This window comes from Cricetulus griseus, chromosome 6 (genome assembly GCF_003668045.3).
Source record: "Cricetulus griseus strain 17A/GY chromosome 6, alternate assembly CriGri-PICRH-1.0, whole genome shotgun sequence".
Lineage (NCBI taxonomy): Eukaryota > Metazoa > Chordata > Mammalia > Rodentia > Cricetidae > Cricetulus > Cricetulus griseus.
The window spans coordinates 21803106-21819415 of NC_048599.1; the positions used below are offsets into that span (position 1 = coordinate 21803106).

The 16310-nt window shown below is 43.5% G+C and overlaps 1 protein-coding gene across 1 annotated transcript in view; it reads right to left on the reverse strand.

Annotated features, from left to right (window-relative positions):
• Positions 1-16310, reverse strand: part of Ctnnbl1 (catenin beta like 1) — a 154984-nt gene that overhangs the window by 116645 nt on the left and 22029 nt on the right. The window contains exon 2 of the mRNA XM_027421258.2: positions 732-920. Within this exon, the coding sequence (XP_027277059.1) occupies positions 732-920 (189 nt within the window). The remainder of the gene's footprint in view (positions 1-731; positions 921-16310) is intronic.

Genomic DNA, 16310 nt, shown 5'->3' on the forward strand with positions numbered 1-16310 from the left:
GTGAAAACTATATACAGAATCAAGTGAGAGGAGAATCTGAAAATGGCCTGCAGGGCCACCTCAGAGACGGGAGAGGCTTCTCGAAGGAGAGAACACCTGACCTAGACCTAATGGGAGGAGCCCAGGTACATGAGGCATAAAGGGAGATTATTCCAAGGTACAGGACAAGACCGATACAACAGCCCAGAGTTATTGCCTTCCTTCAACTGTTGTAAGGTTGACTGTTGTTTTGTTTTTCTGAGAATGGTCTTGGTATATTGCCGGGGCTGGTCTTGAACTCTTGGGCTCTTACCTCAGCTTCTGAGAGCTAGGACTACAGGCAAGAGCCACCATGCTTCAACAGCACCACATAGCTAATCTAACAGTACTTTGAACTTCATTCTTAAAAGCCCTACTACTTTTTGTGATTGACAGGATTTGACACTTCTTTTGGGTTACAGACTATATTTTAAAATGATGGGTCTTCTACATATTCTCAGAATGGTAGGCCAAGAAGCTCTAACTGCTCCTGTCAACACCACCCATCCTTCCTCTTTGTTCCCACCATGCAAATACTTTTCCAGACTCTTCTATCCCACCCAACCTTTGCCTTAACACTCTTGACACAGGATGTCTTATCCCTATTTTAGGGATGAGACTGGAAGGCTCAGGGTAACGTCCTATCCCCAGTTAAGCCACAAATGGTGTGTCAGGGTCACTCTGCCGGCTCCTGCCCAGCTCTGGCTTCCTACCTCCTCCTCTTCTTCCTCGCCATCTCTGTCAATAATCTGCAACAGCCTTTTTTTATCATCGTCTGTTTCTTCAGCTGCTGTGGCCTCCTCCTCTCGATAGCGGCCACGCTCTCGAGGACCAGTTTGCTTTCGACGAGTCTTCAGTTCCTCTTCTTCATCATCCCGGGGTCGTTTTGTGCCTCTGTTGGGCTGAGAAAAAGAAAAGAAATATAGGGCATTAGAGCTGAAAAAAAGAGACAGCTGGGCATGGTGTCTCACACCTTTAACCCCAGCACTTGGGAGGCAGAGGCAGGCAGATCTCTGAGTTCGAGGCCAACCTGGTCTACAGAATGAGTTCCAGGACAGTCAAGGCTACACCGAGAAACCCTGTCTCAGAAGTACGGGGGGCAGGGAGCATCAAGCACCCTAAAAGCATCCAAAGACCTTAAAGCAAAGTGTCATGGCTAATCTTTTCCACAGAGCAGTGAGTGAGGCTAGCTCCTTGAAGTTTCAAACCTGAATGGTTTTGCAAACACACCATGACCAACAGGTTTTTTGTTTGTTTTGTTTTTAAATAAGATTGTACCACTTCACAAGATTCCGGTGTATATAGAAATCACAAGGGGAAAAGTCACCCTGACATGAGGATACTGAGTTAGGCTCACTTTCCTTGCAAGATACAATACTCTACCTCCGCTCCTTGGCACACATCTCCTATCAAGGTCTTTTTTGCAGTTCCTCGGTTCAGATAGAGAATGATAGATAGGTAATTTCCAAGTCTACTGTATTTCAGAGTCTACTATGCAGGAGACGGCTGGAGGCCAGGCAAGGGTTGGCCACTCCTCAAGAGAACATACAGAAATGTCTAAGAGATAAAGGAGAGGGGAAAGTCCCCGTGTTATTAATCAGGACACACAAATAAAACCATGGGGTATTGTCTGTTAGAACAGCTAAGGAGGTTTGGAGAAGAGGAAAGCCTGAGAGTGCCCCGCTGGTGGGCATATGAGTTAACATGGCCATTATGGAAAACAGTATGGTGGCTCCTCAGAAAACTGAAAATAGAATGGCCACCATATGACCCGGCCATCTCCAAAGGAAGAGAAGTCAGCACTGCAGAGAGGTTCCTGCACTGACACATTCAGTGCAACACTATTCACAAGAGCTGTGAGACAGGAGCAAGGTGCCCATCAGCAGACAAAGGAAATGTGAGAGTGCACTCAAGCCCTTCAATCCAACCAATCAGATTCATTTGTTCCTTCTGTTGTTAGGAACGGCCATAATGTTTCTAGAGAACTAAAGATGCATAACAAATAGTTCTATGATTTAGGGAGGAGGTGGATTGTCTATTGAAAAGTTCCTAGCTCCCCTAGGGCTTGGGAACCTGAACTTTATTTCACTCTTCGGTAAAATGGAGTCTGAGGTCAAAATGGCAGTACTCAGGCCAAGATGCTTTTTGCCTGCTCCCTTCAATATACCAAACTACATTGTGCTATATAAAAAGAGTTGTCGATTACCCAAAAAAAAAAAAAGAAAAAAAAAAAGAAAGAATAGGTGAAGAGATGACTCGGTGGATTAGAGCACTTGCTGCACACACATGAAGATCTGCCAGAACACACATGAGAAACAGATGGGTATTGCTGCACAGACACCTGTAGCACCAGCAGAGACAAGAAGCTCGTTGTGGCTGGATCACTGCCTGCCTAACTCCAGGTCCAGTGAGAGACCTAGACTCAGAGAAATAAGAAGAGTAATAAAACAGGACACCTCCCTCTGGCCTCCATGGGCGAGCACGCATACACACACACCCCAAATATAACACACACAAGTACATTTTAATATTTCATTAGTTTTTAGTTATGTGTTTGAATGTATATTTGTGCACATAAGTGTAGGTGCCCACAGGTTGGAAGACAAGAGCAGGAGCCCCAGAAATTGGAGTTGAAGGAGGTTGTAAGCAGCCTGGTATAGGTGCTAGGGACTAAACTTGATCCTCTCCAAGAGCAGGGCGGAACATGCTTGTAACAGCTAAGCCTCCTTTCTCAGTCCCAAATGTTTTTCAAGAAAAAAAATTTTCCATAAGTACTGCGAAAGATGGTAGAGCCTGTCGCCCCTCTGGAACTGGTGCTTCCTGATTCCTAAGGGACTTGGGCTTCACTGTTCCTTTGCCAACACAGGGCACAAGAGGCCTCTTATTGTTTTCTACTAAATTAGAATAAAGCCGAGCACGACTGAAATGGGTTTCAGAGCTGAGGAGAAACACCATGGCAGACACCAAATGGCCCTATCTCACCGTTCTGCTCAGCTTGCCACTAGCACAACTTTGGGCATATGGTCTGCCTAAAATGCAAATGAAGATTATAACCCCTTCCTTGTGAACTCTAAAAAGATGCTTTGGAAGGAAAAGCACTCTAAAGTACAACAGTATCAAACAAAGAAAATTACCACTATGAGGCAATCCACGTGATTCTTTCTTCCCCAACAAGACACTTGAGAAGGACTCCTTCAAGAATTTTCCCTTCTCCAATGACAACTGCACCTACTGATGGTGTAATAGTGCAATGTAGGCTGTTACTACCAAACAGAAGAAAATGCTGTGCTCACCGACACCCTGCTAAGGTGTCTGGTAATAACAGACAAACTTTCATCATGCACATCACACATCTTGCCTTGTGCCTGCCACTGAATTGCACCACGCCAGGGGTGCAAAGTTATTCTCTGTCCATGTGACTCCTGCTGGCTCTCCACACCAGGTGCTTCAGTGAGTCTGAGCAGATGATGGTGCTCAGGAGTATCAGATGGTTCCCTCTGTAGGGTACCACCCTGCTGTTATTTTTCCCTCTCTTCTGAGTCTCCCTGAGACACACCCACTTTCCTTAAGGATAAACACCTAGTATTGCCATTACTATTCTACCCTTAAAGTGGAAGGGGTCCCCACGGGCCAGTAGCTAGAGACCTCAAGTGGGAAGGAAGGTAGCTTCCTTCTCAAGGAAGCAGGCTTCAAATAGAACTCTAGCTCCCCAGCAGGTAAGGAGCTTCAGCCTCCTGGGAACAGGAGTCTTTCAGGCTCATAAAACAAGCCCTGCTGCGATTGTGATTGGTGCCAGCCAGCCTGCAGCAGCAGCCGAGTCAGGGCATGAGCAGCATAGTTCTCCACGCAGAGGGGATTTCAGGATAGAGAGAAAGGGTGGTGGGCCACAATTAACAGGAGAAAGCTAAGTGCCTCCACCATCAAGAAGGGCAGACTAAAAACAACGGTGGTCTTGTCCCTTTACAACCCATTTCTTCAAAGGTCAGGGAAGGAGTTTCGTCCTCACCTCTAATAATGCACTGAATGGCACTTTCCTTGGGCAGTACTTTAATCCACCACATCTCTGGGGACCAGAAGTAGTTAACAGTTTCTGTTGTATTAGCAGGGAACAGGATGCTTGGGGTGCCAGCTAGCTCTCAATAAACACTTGCAGAGACAAGCTGACCCCTTCTGGAGTAGCACACTGGAGAGTATGCCCATCCACCTCGATTATGCAACTCGTAGTGATACCGTTCTGAGGGACTTAAATGTACCCACAGATATAAACCATGTAAGACCTTGGTTAAATTAAAGTGGTATTTGTTAACTCATTAACAACAACCAAACTTGGTAAAAGACTTCTAAGGTGTGAAACACTGTAATCAGGTGGCCCAGGAGCAGCCCCGGGCTTCCAGTGGGTGCTGCCTAAACTGGGTCACTGGGAGAGGCAGGGCCAGTGCACATAAGCTTCTAGAACTTTTCTGACTGGTCTACCTCAATATCACACATACATCATCAGTTTCTCTTGGGCCTGGCCTGGCCTGGCAGAGCAGATCTATGGTCCCTCCCTCTCCTGTGGGTATGTAAGCTGTACAATGGCGGCCCTGACCTGCGAGGTTTTATTTCAGCATTTCCTCCAGAGGCAAGAATTTTGCTCTTTACTCCTCGATTGTCTCTTTTTCAAAAGCCAACATTCTCAATAGAGGTTCCACTCATTCCTAAGACTTCAGTTCTCAAAGTTACGAGCTGGGGTTGGTTCCTTAACAAGTATTTACTAAGTGCCAACTGTGTCTGAGGCTCTGTGCTAGGACAGGGCAGACAAGTGCACCCAAGACAAACACTGCCTTACTAGCATCTCACAGTCCAGGATGGGGTACAATCAAATACAGGGCAAGCCAATGGCATGAATATTTAATAGCCACATTTTTAAAGGTAAGAAGAAACAGGTAAAATTAATTTTAGTAGATATTTTATTTAGTACAATATACCTAAAATAGCAATTTAATATGTAGTGAATACTTTTTTTTTAAATACTAAGCCCTTGGCACGTGGTTCACACTCACACTCAGCTCAACAGGGACCAGCCCCATTTCATGTGCCGGCTGCCATCATACTACTCCCGGATGAAGCCTAACCGAGCCAACTTCCAGCAACCACGAATGCAGCAGAGGCTCTTGGAAAGCATGAAGCAAACTCCATATCATACCCTCACCTAGAAGTATACTTCTTGACTCCCTTTCTCCAGGCTGCACCCCCAGGAGAGCAACTGATTACCACAAACACAGCTGTGCATGGGAAGACGCTCAGGGCTGTCAGGCCGATCTCACCACAAGGAGTCAAAGGACTGGCAATCCAAAAGGAGAGTATGACACGGAAGCCTGCCAGAGGTCAGCAGCTCAGGCCACCAACAACCTTCTCATGTCACACACAGCCAATCTCAAGAGGCCTAAGCCATTCTTACCAGTCACCTCTGGAGATTAATCTGCTCTGGTCCCTAAAAGGTATGTGGCATCTCTCAAGACAAAGAAATGACAAAAGCAACTGTTCTTAATAAAGTCATTTCTCTGCTTCTGCTGCCCACAAGTCTGGAGAAAAATGATTAACTCTTAACTTCTAATGCTCCAGAATATCGGCCTTGAATGACTACTTCAGCCTTCTCGGTAGATCCCAGCCTTACTCCACAGTCACATAAAGGGCTCTCTGAGCACTTGTCACCATCCAACCACATGAGCAATGTGGCCTTTCGAGGACACAGAAAAGACGCTCCCAAAGCTTGCAGGAGGCCTCAAGGTCACGCATATGCCTAAACCTGTCCGTAACCTCATTGTACAAGTATGTGTAAGTACACCACTGGGTGCTTCTCCATCCTCTCCCACTCCAACCCTCAGAAAGGAAATCAAGACATCATCACAAAAGCTTTGAAATAGTTAAAAAATTAAGTAAGCAAACTGCCTGCAATACTCCCTGTGTACCCAGACAATATCCAACCCAAGCTTTAGGTTTCATTTCCCCCTCTCTATTTTTTTTTAATTAAAAAGCAGTGAGAAGCTGCAGCTATAATGAGGGGCTGTGGGAACATGCAGTTATATTGGACTCAAAGTAATGTAGCATAGGAAGAGGCTACATCACCAGAACGAAGCCTAAATTAAAACTCCACTGTGAAACCCCCTCCATTTCCTCTGAGTGTGCAATCTGTATTATCACATTTATGGTCTGTCTCGACCTCAATTAGACTTAGGGGTTGGGGGTGGGGAGAGAACTTCTATAGTAAGCAATAATGGTATCATTATGATAAATTATGAAAACATACAGTGCAATTATTAATTCACAGCACAGGGGCACTTGGATACAACAGTGGAAATGTATGTGCACGGGTCTAAAGACGGTGAAGCGTTCCAAGTTACCTGGCTAAAGAGATAATTCATGAAAGACACTTTCACAAATGACAGAGGGGAAAAGCACACCTAATTCCACAAGGGAACTAGAAAACATCAATAGAAGCCTTCCGTGACCTTGAAATAAACCAAGAATTCTTCACCTAGCAACAAGGAGCTCAGATAACCTCGGAGAAGGGTATGCCCAGTGAGGTGTACATACTGTTGCTCAAGTATGAAATGACAGGAAGAACTTAGAAGTTTGAGCTGGAAGATAGAAATGCCTAACTAGGGATTCCAGACCAGTGGGTTTAAGCCACTTGTCTATGGTGAGTAAGAGTGCAAGGCTAATTCCCAATACAATGGGCTCCCTTTTCCATTCTGACTCAAGATTAATTGGAAATAAGACAAGAGAATGCTGAGAACGTCACTGGTCAACAGGCAAAGCTCCTATTAGAATATAAGAACATGACCTGGCCCAATGTGAGAGGAGAACTGTGGCCAGCAGCTACCAACAACAGGCTTCCAATCAATGATGGCCAGAGCCTGTAGTCCCAGCTATCCTATTTTATCAGTGCTATCCTAAATGGAGAATGGCTTTGGAGTCAGGTTTTCCTAAACGCAAACCCTGCTCCCTCTACTTATAAGTCCTGGATAGTGACCTAACTATAAATGGAGATTAATAACCCCCTCTCATAGACATTTTTGATGCTTATCTACTCATAAAGTGATGCTTCTACAGCACAGGGCATGGTGTGACCCACAGAAGACACACAGAATTCCCTATCTTTGCGATACTTAATTCAAAACCGGCAAGGCTGAGGTACAAGGGGACTCTGAACATAATGGACTTTAAAATGTGGATTCCTGGGTGGGAGATGTAGCTAAGTGGTAGAGATCAATTCCCACTGTCACTACGGGGGAAATAGTAACAACAACAACAACAAAAAAGAATTACTTTTGAATACCAAAATATTTAACAGGTAACCTTCCTCCAGCTGCTGCACTTTCTGGTAGCCAGTGACAGAGGAAGGACACATAAGAGCAAGCAAATGACTATTGCTCTGGTGGTATTCTTCCTTTGGTTTGTTTTGAGAACTGTTAATGAGAAGTTGACTCCATAGCTACTCTATCGGAAATGCCTGACCACGGTTCTTCCCAGGCACTAAAGTCAGTCTGGGCTTCAGGCACCTCCATGTCATCTATTTGCAGTCTGAATCCTCTTTTAAAAGTGTCTCTGGACAAAGGATACGATAGACTCTGATGACCTCCCCCCATGGAAGGCCTCACCATCCAGGGGGGGCGCAGAAAGGATATGTGATAGGTTTTAGTTGGTGGGGAGGGGAGGGAGGTGGTAGGGGAGGAGGGGAGGGAGAGGAAACTGGAATTGTCATGTAAAACAACCTTGTTTCTAATTCAAATAAAAAAATTTGCAAAAAAAAAAAAAATTTCTCTGGGCTTTCCTAACACCCTTGCTGACCACATACCATCCTCCCAAACTGCCCTTCCTCATCTTTGAAGCTTCCTTCACTGAGGAAAACCCTTCTGGCTTGCAATCAATGTCCTTCCCTGATCCCTAGTCCTTGCCCTTGAAGGACAAGTCTAGCCCGACTCTCACATATGGGGCTTTAAAACTAAGCATTAGTTGAAGACAGCAAACCTAATTGCCTCTTCCTTTCCCGCTGCCTTTTCTTCCTCAGAATAAATGCTTCCAATAGGAAAGCAGGTGTAGAGCACAGAGGAGAAAGGGGAGCACACACATAATTAAATTCCTCCTACCATGACTTTGGGATTTCATCATCTTAAAATGTTCTAATACCCCGTGAGATAATTAGACATTTGGAATGTCGCAGCCGAGCTTGGGGATGGATTGGTCTAACCAATCTGAACTGTTCAGAAATCATCGGCTGTTAACCTCTCCTGATTACCTTTTGTCAGAATAAAAGGTAGTTTTCAAACATTCCTTCTTACCAGATGGTAGTGAGTGGCCTGACCCAGAAGCTGCACACGAGCTGCAGTAATGAGTTCCCCCTGCCTGCACTGGCTGCACGTTCACTGGTGACATTTTACAGTGAGGACTTTTGGCTCAATCAATATTTGCAGGCATGAAACCTGCCAAAGTTAACATCAGGGCTCCCTTGCAAATTTGCTTAAGGCACAACTGAAAAGGCTCATAGTCTCTTCCACTGCAACTACCATCAGCCAAAATTCCTAATTAGAGATCAAAGCAATCAGAAACAGAAAATCCCACCTACCAAAGGACTGTGGGGAATGACTAACGGTCCATTTTCCAAACAGTCCTGTGGAAACTAAGGGCCAAGCCAGACAGAGGAGCCAACAGGCCATACTTTTAGGAAATAGCTAAGTGCATATATAATTTGCATTTGTAAATTCACAAGAGTTAAAACTTGAAAATTATCAAAGAATGGTGGCTATCTACTAACCTGTATTTTTGGAAGGCAGTTATACTAACCACTATACCACCAATGTGGACATCTACCTGTACTTCTGAAAGAAAAAACAGGTACCAAGAACTCCAAGTCCTACAGGAAAGTCACCCCAAAATATAAAATAGAACCTCCTGATGTTTTCAATCAAAAAATAAATAAATAAAAGCACGGAGGCCACAGTAACTACTGGGCAATCTGTTTTTAGCCAATGTCCACAATGAGGGAAATACTGAAACACCAAAACCAAGGGTAAGATGGTGGACTAGAAGGTCCCTTCCTGTGACCTGACAAAAGAGAAGAGTCAATAGAAGGGAAAATACAATCTCCTCCAAAGAGAGGAAAAGAGGACATGCTTCAGAAATTCTCAAAGGAAACTGCAGGATACCTGTAAAGCATGAGAAGCAGACCAGCAGCACACTAAAGAAGCCAACCCCAACACAGCTCCAGACCCAAGCCTCCGGTGGGGGAGGAGCAGCAGAAGACTAAGATCTGGCAGGTGGCTCTGCAGAGAGAGGAGACACTAGCAAACCCACTACCTCTGGGAAAAGCACACGGAACCCACAAGCCTCGGAACCAGTCTCTGGATTAGTGAGACAGTGGTTCTTCTGGCAGACAGTGAAGAGGAATTCCATTTTGTCTCTCTGTGTGGCTGACTTAATGGGCAGGGACCTGGCACCATCTTAAAAGAGAACCTATTGTTTGAAATCATACTACCCTGGAAGCCTGAGAACAAAGGAACAACCCACAAGTCTGAGAGCCACAGCCCTCCATGAGAGACAGCAGTGGGAGTTTGTGGAGAGCAGGGGACCAGACACTGACAAGCCAAAAGTGCAGGCTACAGGATGCTTGGCTGGGGCAGTGAAGTGTACAGGGAAGGCTAACCTGCTCTCACCGTTGCCAGGAACAAACCTCACCAGCTAAGACCCCTGAGACTCAGCTCAACAAGTAGAGATACCGAGCTGCTGTCACTGCCCTAGACAAACCCTGAAAAATGAAGCTCCTGCAGGCTACATATTAGCCAAATCGCTGCAGCATGATGAGTGTGTCTGCTTGTGAAGATCTCAGGGCCACAGCTGCGTCCAATATCCCCAGGGCCTTGGGAGACACCCACAAACTCACACTAGAACATCAGCTACTCCAGGAGGATGGATGGTCAGCAGTAGCACCTGGTATCCAGAGAAGGGAAGCAGCTCAAGTGAAGGCAGTTCTAGAGGACAGATGCTTGTCAGTACTGCATCAGCACCAGTATAAGTCACCAGGAAGACAACTGCTCCTGCCCAAAGGTCCAACAGACTCTTCCCCACATGCACCACCAGCAGGATCTGTGCACTATGGGTCCAGAAAGATGCTGCCAACACCTGGTTACCTTCTTTCCGGGCTCCCATGCTCCCAACCTTTCCTGTGTTACTCTTCAAAGCAGGTTTTTTTTAACTTTGTAATATTTTAATATTCTTATTCCCCCTTCACACTTTCATCTTTGTTTCTCATCTTTGACTATTGAGCAATCATTTTTCTCTTCCTTTCCCCACACCCAGTTTCTACTCCCCAAACCTTCCTCCCACCCTCCTATACACATAGTAGCACTACAATTTTATCTTGTAGGGTGTCTTAGTTACTTTCCTATTGCTATAAGACATCATGACCGAGGCAACTTATAAAACAAAGTGGTTTAACTGGGCTTATGGCTCCAGATAGTGAAAGTCCAAAGACATGTCAGCAGAAACAGTGGAGATTTTGCATCTCAAGAGACAGGAGAAGGAGGAGGAGGAGGAGGAGGAGGAGGAGGAGGAGGAGGAGGAGGAGGAGGAGGAGGAGGAGACACACACACACACACACACACCCACACACACACACCACACACACACAGAGAAAGAGAGAGAAGAGAGAGAGAGAGAGAGAGAGGAGAGAGAGAGAGAGAGAGAGAGAGAGAGAGAGAGAGAGAGAGAGAGAGAGAGAGACTGGAAATGCCATAAGTCTTTTGAAACCTCAAAGCCTGTCCCTAGTGACACAAACTGGGAACAAAGTATTCAAGCATATGAGCCTATGAGGGCTGTTGTCATTCAAACCATCACATTGAGGTTTGTTGCTTTTCCTTAAAACAAGCAAACAAAAACAGGCATGTGTTTTATTTTCTATTCCAAGTCCTACATTTATCAATTTTCAAACTTTCTCATTTTTCAGACACTTTTCTTCCTTTTCTATTTTTAACATTTTTAATCCAATCAACCCCCAGTCTTTTTGATGCTCAAACATATAGGTGACTATGTGCATGAATGTATGTGCACTGTGAGCCCTGGGAGAACAGATCAGGGCATTGGATCCCCTGGAACTAGAATTACAGATGGCTGTAAGCCACCATGTGGGTGCTGGAAACCAAACCTAGGTCTTCTTCGAGAGCAGACAGCACTCTTAAGCCCTGTTCCAGATCATTTTCTAATTTCTTACTCTTTTTCGTTTCAAAACACTCCTCTTCATCTCTTTTTCTTTTCATTTACTCAACCTTAATTTCCCCCTTCCCTGTCTGCTGCAACTCATTCATTTCCACACTTACCCTGAGTAACGTTAAACTTCACAACACAATCTATTTTCTCATTTTCTGATTTACAGTAACTGATGACATACTAGCAGACTTTACTTCATTTTATGTGTATTTCCATATTTTGCATAGTTTGATGATGTTGCTGTTGTCACAGTCTGTTTTCTCCCTCCTGAGTGGCACTCAGGATTGAGCCCTCAAATGTAGGCTGCTCAGTAAGGCTTCTCAAATAAAACCAGAAGAGATACCCAAACCAACAGAAATGCAATCAGCACCAAATAAAGAAACACAAACACACACACACACACACACACACACACACACACACACACACACACCACACCACACACCACACCACACACACAGAGAGAGAGAGAGAGAGAGAGAGAGAGAGAGAGAGAGAGAGGCAGTATGACCCTTCCAAATAGTAACTTTTCAATTATTAAATTCAAAGGCCCTAAAATAGGCACAATGCTGATTATTTCAAAAGGTTGAATTTACTAATAAAATGATCAAAAAAGATACAACTAAGCAGATGGATTCAATCCAGGTCTCCGGGAAAGTTGGTAACATACAGGAAAAAGCCAGCAAAATGGATGCAAAAATAAGCAATATGGATGAAAAAGCCAGCAGCAACATCGAAGGAAAAATTCCTTTAAGGAATTTGAAATTTTGAGGTTAAAAAAAAAAACCAGAAATGTTGAAAATAAACACCTCTAAATGAACCAAATTAAAACAACACAGTGGAATATGACATCAGTAGAACTTGACCAGACAGAGGAAAGAATCTGAGGCATAGCCAAGGTCAAGGAAACATACATTCAAACCCCAACAAGGAAAAGAAAAAAGCAGTCATGTCCACAACACCCAAAAGCTTTGAAATATGATCAAGAGCTCAAACCATGACAGAATCTATGGAACTAAAAACGGACCAAAATCAGAGACTGAAGACATGGAGAATATACATATATGAAATTAAAGTGAAAATTCCCATTATCTAGATGAAGAAATAGACAACCAAAAGAGGCATTTAGAACCCCAAATGGACCCAACCCCAAAGAAAACTCTCTACAACATATCATAACCAAGATATCAGAAATATAAATAAACAAAATGATAAGCGAAAAATTCCAACGTACCTACAAAGGAAAACACATCAGAATAGCTTCAGATCTCTCATCAGCATCTCCCAATCCCAGGAAAGCATGAAGCAATACATTCCAACCCATGGAAGTAAACAGCTACCAAAGAAGATGCTATACTCACCCTGTTATTCTTTTGTTTAAAAAGAAGAAAAGAGAAATGCTGAGACAGACATATTGACTATAAGTTTATTATAAGGCCCGGCAGAATGGGGAGACTAAGAAGAGGAACAGGGTAAATGGCTGACTGCCACGGCCGGTTGCCATAGAGAGACAGAGCGAGAGCATAGGTCGGGGACAGAGTAGAGCGGGGGAACAGAGAGCGGGAACAGAGAGCGTAAATGGGCAGGGGCCTATCTTTTAAAGGGGTCCTCTGCACCTGTGTGCAGACTTAGTTCCCATGGAACCTTGGGCTGACCAGGGTATTGCCTGTTCCACCAGGTAACAGGGGCAGGCCAGCATAATGCCTGAACCTTTCACACCCAACAAGCCTCTTTCAAAACTGACATTAAATGAGGACATTTCAAGAGAACCACAATGAAGGCCGCACTGAAAAAAAAAAAAAAAACAAAAAAAACTTAACAGAATACTAATCACAGAGTCTGAATCACAAAAGCATTGGGAAGAATGAATTTCCTAAGAATAAATGAACAGACAAGCTAGGAAGGAATCCACATGTCCAAGACAGCAAACCAATTCCTGGGGAGAGAGAAAAGAGCACTGATCCAATACCAACCAGAAAAGCAAACAAAATCGCAGGAATTATAAACATTTCTCAATAACAACATTAAATATGACCGGCTTAAATTATAAACAAAGAGACTCAGGCTGGCTCACTATATTAAAAACTAGGTCCAAGAAACACACTACACTGGTTAAGACTCCCACCAACCTTGAGTCAGTGGATGAGAGCCAATCTAGTAAGTAGTGGAAACTACAGCCAAGCTGATGTAGTTACTCTGCCAACTGACAGACTTAAAACTAGACAGAAGAGATTTTATTTGTAATGCAATTACACATTAATAAAAGGAATAAGTTAATCAAGAATCGATAATAACTAGTGTCAGGAGATGTAGTTCCGTTAGCAGAGTGTTTGCCTAAAATTCACAAAGCCCTGGGTTTGATCCCCAGCACCATATAAACCAGGAATGTTGGCACACATGTCACCCCAGCCTCAGAAGATGGAAGCAAGCAGAGCAGGGGGTCAGAGAAGTTCAGGACACCCTTAACTACATTCCAGGTCCAACTTGGAATACTTAACAATCTATCTTTTAAAGAAACAAAAATAAAAAAATCTATAACAATTATAGGCATATATGCACCAAACACTGAGGCTCCCAATTTCACCAAACAAATACAAATGAGCATAAAAGGTTATATTGATCCTGAAACAATAGTGGATAACTTCAATACCCTACTCTCATTTTTATCATATTTTTATTTTTCATCTGTAGGGGCCTGTGCATGTGTGGGAGTCAGAGGACAACTTGTGGAAGTCAGTTCTCTCCTTCCTCAATATGGGTTCCAGGGTTAAATTGGGGCCACCAAGCTTGGTGGCAAGCACCTTTGCTTGCTGTGCCATCTTCCCAGCCCCACTCTCATCTTCAGATAAGTCACTGAAAATATAAAAAGCACAGGGCAGTGGTGGCACACACCTTTAATCCCAGCAGGGAGGCAGAAGCAGGCAGATCTCAAGAGTTTGAGGCCAGCCTGGTCTACAGATCGAGTTCCAGGACAGCCTCCAAAGCTACAGAGAAACCCTGTCTTGAAAAACAAAACACACACACACACACACACACACACACACACACACACACACACACACACACACACACACACACACACACACACACCTTGCAGAACCTTTGGGATACAACTAAGGCTAACATGACATGAAACTACAAAGCTTTTGCACAGCAAATGAAACTAACACCATAGTGAGAGATAGCTTACAGTATGGGGGGAAAGTTTGCTAACTACATACTATACAGGGGATTACTATATGGAATACATAATCAACTACAAAAATTATGTCAAAAAATTATCCAGTGATGAATAAGCTAATCAATTGAACAGCCAGTTCTCAAAAGAACTACAAATGGCCAACAAAAATACTTGAAAAGTGTTCAATGTCCTTGGTCACCAGGAACAATGGAAATCAAAACTGCTTTGAGATTCCCCTCCCACCTCTTTAAGAATGGCTGTCACAAAGGAATGACAATAATTGCTGGCAACAAAGTGGGAAAAGAAGAACCCTTACTCACTGCTGGTAGAAATGGAAACTGGTTTAGCCATTATGGAGATCAGTGTGAAGTGCCCTCCAAAACACTAAAGCTAGAACTACCATATGACCCAGCTATCCCACTCCTGGGTATTGACCCGGAGACCCCTATATCCTACCACAGAGATACTTGTATGCCCATGCTTCCTGCTGCTCTGCTCTCAATAGCCAGGAAATGGAAGCAATCTAGATGTCTATCAACATAAGACTGCATAAAAAAATGTTGCACATATGCACAATGGAGCTCTTATTCAGCCATAAAGAAAAATGAAATTACATCCTTTCCTACAATGGATGCAATTGGAGATCATTATGTTAAACAAAATTAGTCAGACTCAGAAAGACACCCATTTTCTTTCACATGCAGTTTAGATTTAAGTGTGTGTGTGTGTGTGTGTGTGTGTGTGTGTGTGTGTGTGTGTGTGTGTGTGATGAAAGTAGACAGGGAACTGAGGAAAGAGGAAGACCTTAACAGAGAGGATGGAGAAAACAATGAGGGTGTAACAGAATACTTGGGACATGAAAGCAAGCGGGACTAGACTGTGTGAAGGAAGGAAAGCAATAAGCAAGAGGGAGCCACCAGGGATGGGGAGAGGCAAAAGAACAGAGTACAGTGACAAATGTGTATGAGGTGCCACAATGAAATCCATTACATTGTATGCCAACTTTAAAAATAAAAAGTAAAGTCTTCGATAAAAAGGGCCAAAAATCAAAGTTACCGACAGTCCCCCTTATGATCTGCAATCTGATTGGCTGACAGGCAAGGCAGATGTGATTTATGATCCAGATCACTAGTCATGAAAAGTGTACTTAATCTAATTTTCCTCCCCCCAAAAACTTTTATTCCTTGTTAAAGCATGAATATATATTCATCTTCCCTCCAAAGGCTGTGTAGGTTTCTTTCTAGAAACACAAAGTACACTTTAATGTCCATGATTTACTTTGACATCTTCTCTGATTAATTCTGCAGCTACATCAGAAAGTGGAATACTGATTTGGTTTCTTTATCAACACTAACATTGGCAGATCCTTGTAAAGCCACTGCAAGGTAAAACATCTCCATTTTAGCACACTTATTATGAATATGTTTTGTCAGCTACACCAGAACCATCATCACTCATTCATTCACTCCACAAGTATTTACTGAGCTAATAGAACTTCCACATCACTCTATTAGAAGCTGCAGGGAATATTCGACAGCAACCCTCAGCAGTAACAGCAGAATGGAACTATCTATAAGACCTAACAGTACTATACAAACAGCAGAGGACCAATGATCAGGGCAATCTGGGTTCTAGTAACTCATTTAGAGTCACATGTCACCTGACATATTAATGTTACATTATAAAAATATTCTGCCTTTGCTCTGCAACCTCAAAGTTGACTTTAGAAAGATACAGGATAGTAAGATTACAGAAAGTAAGAATATAAGCACATGATCACAAAAGAAAAAACACTGAGTAGATAATCTGCATATAAAAGTGGCCCACCTTCATGAGACATTAGGGAAATGTACTTTAACTAGGGCAT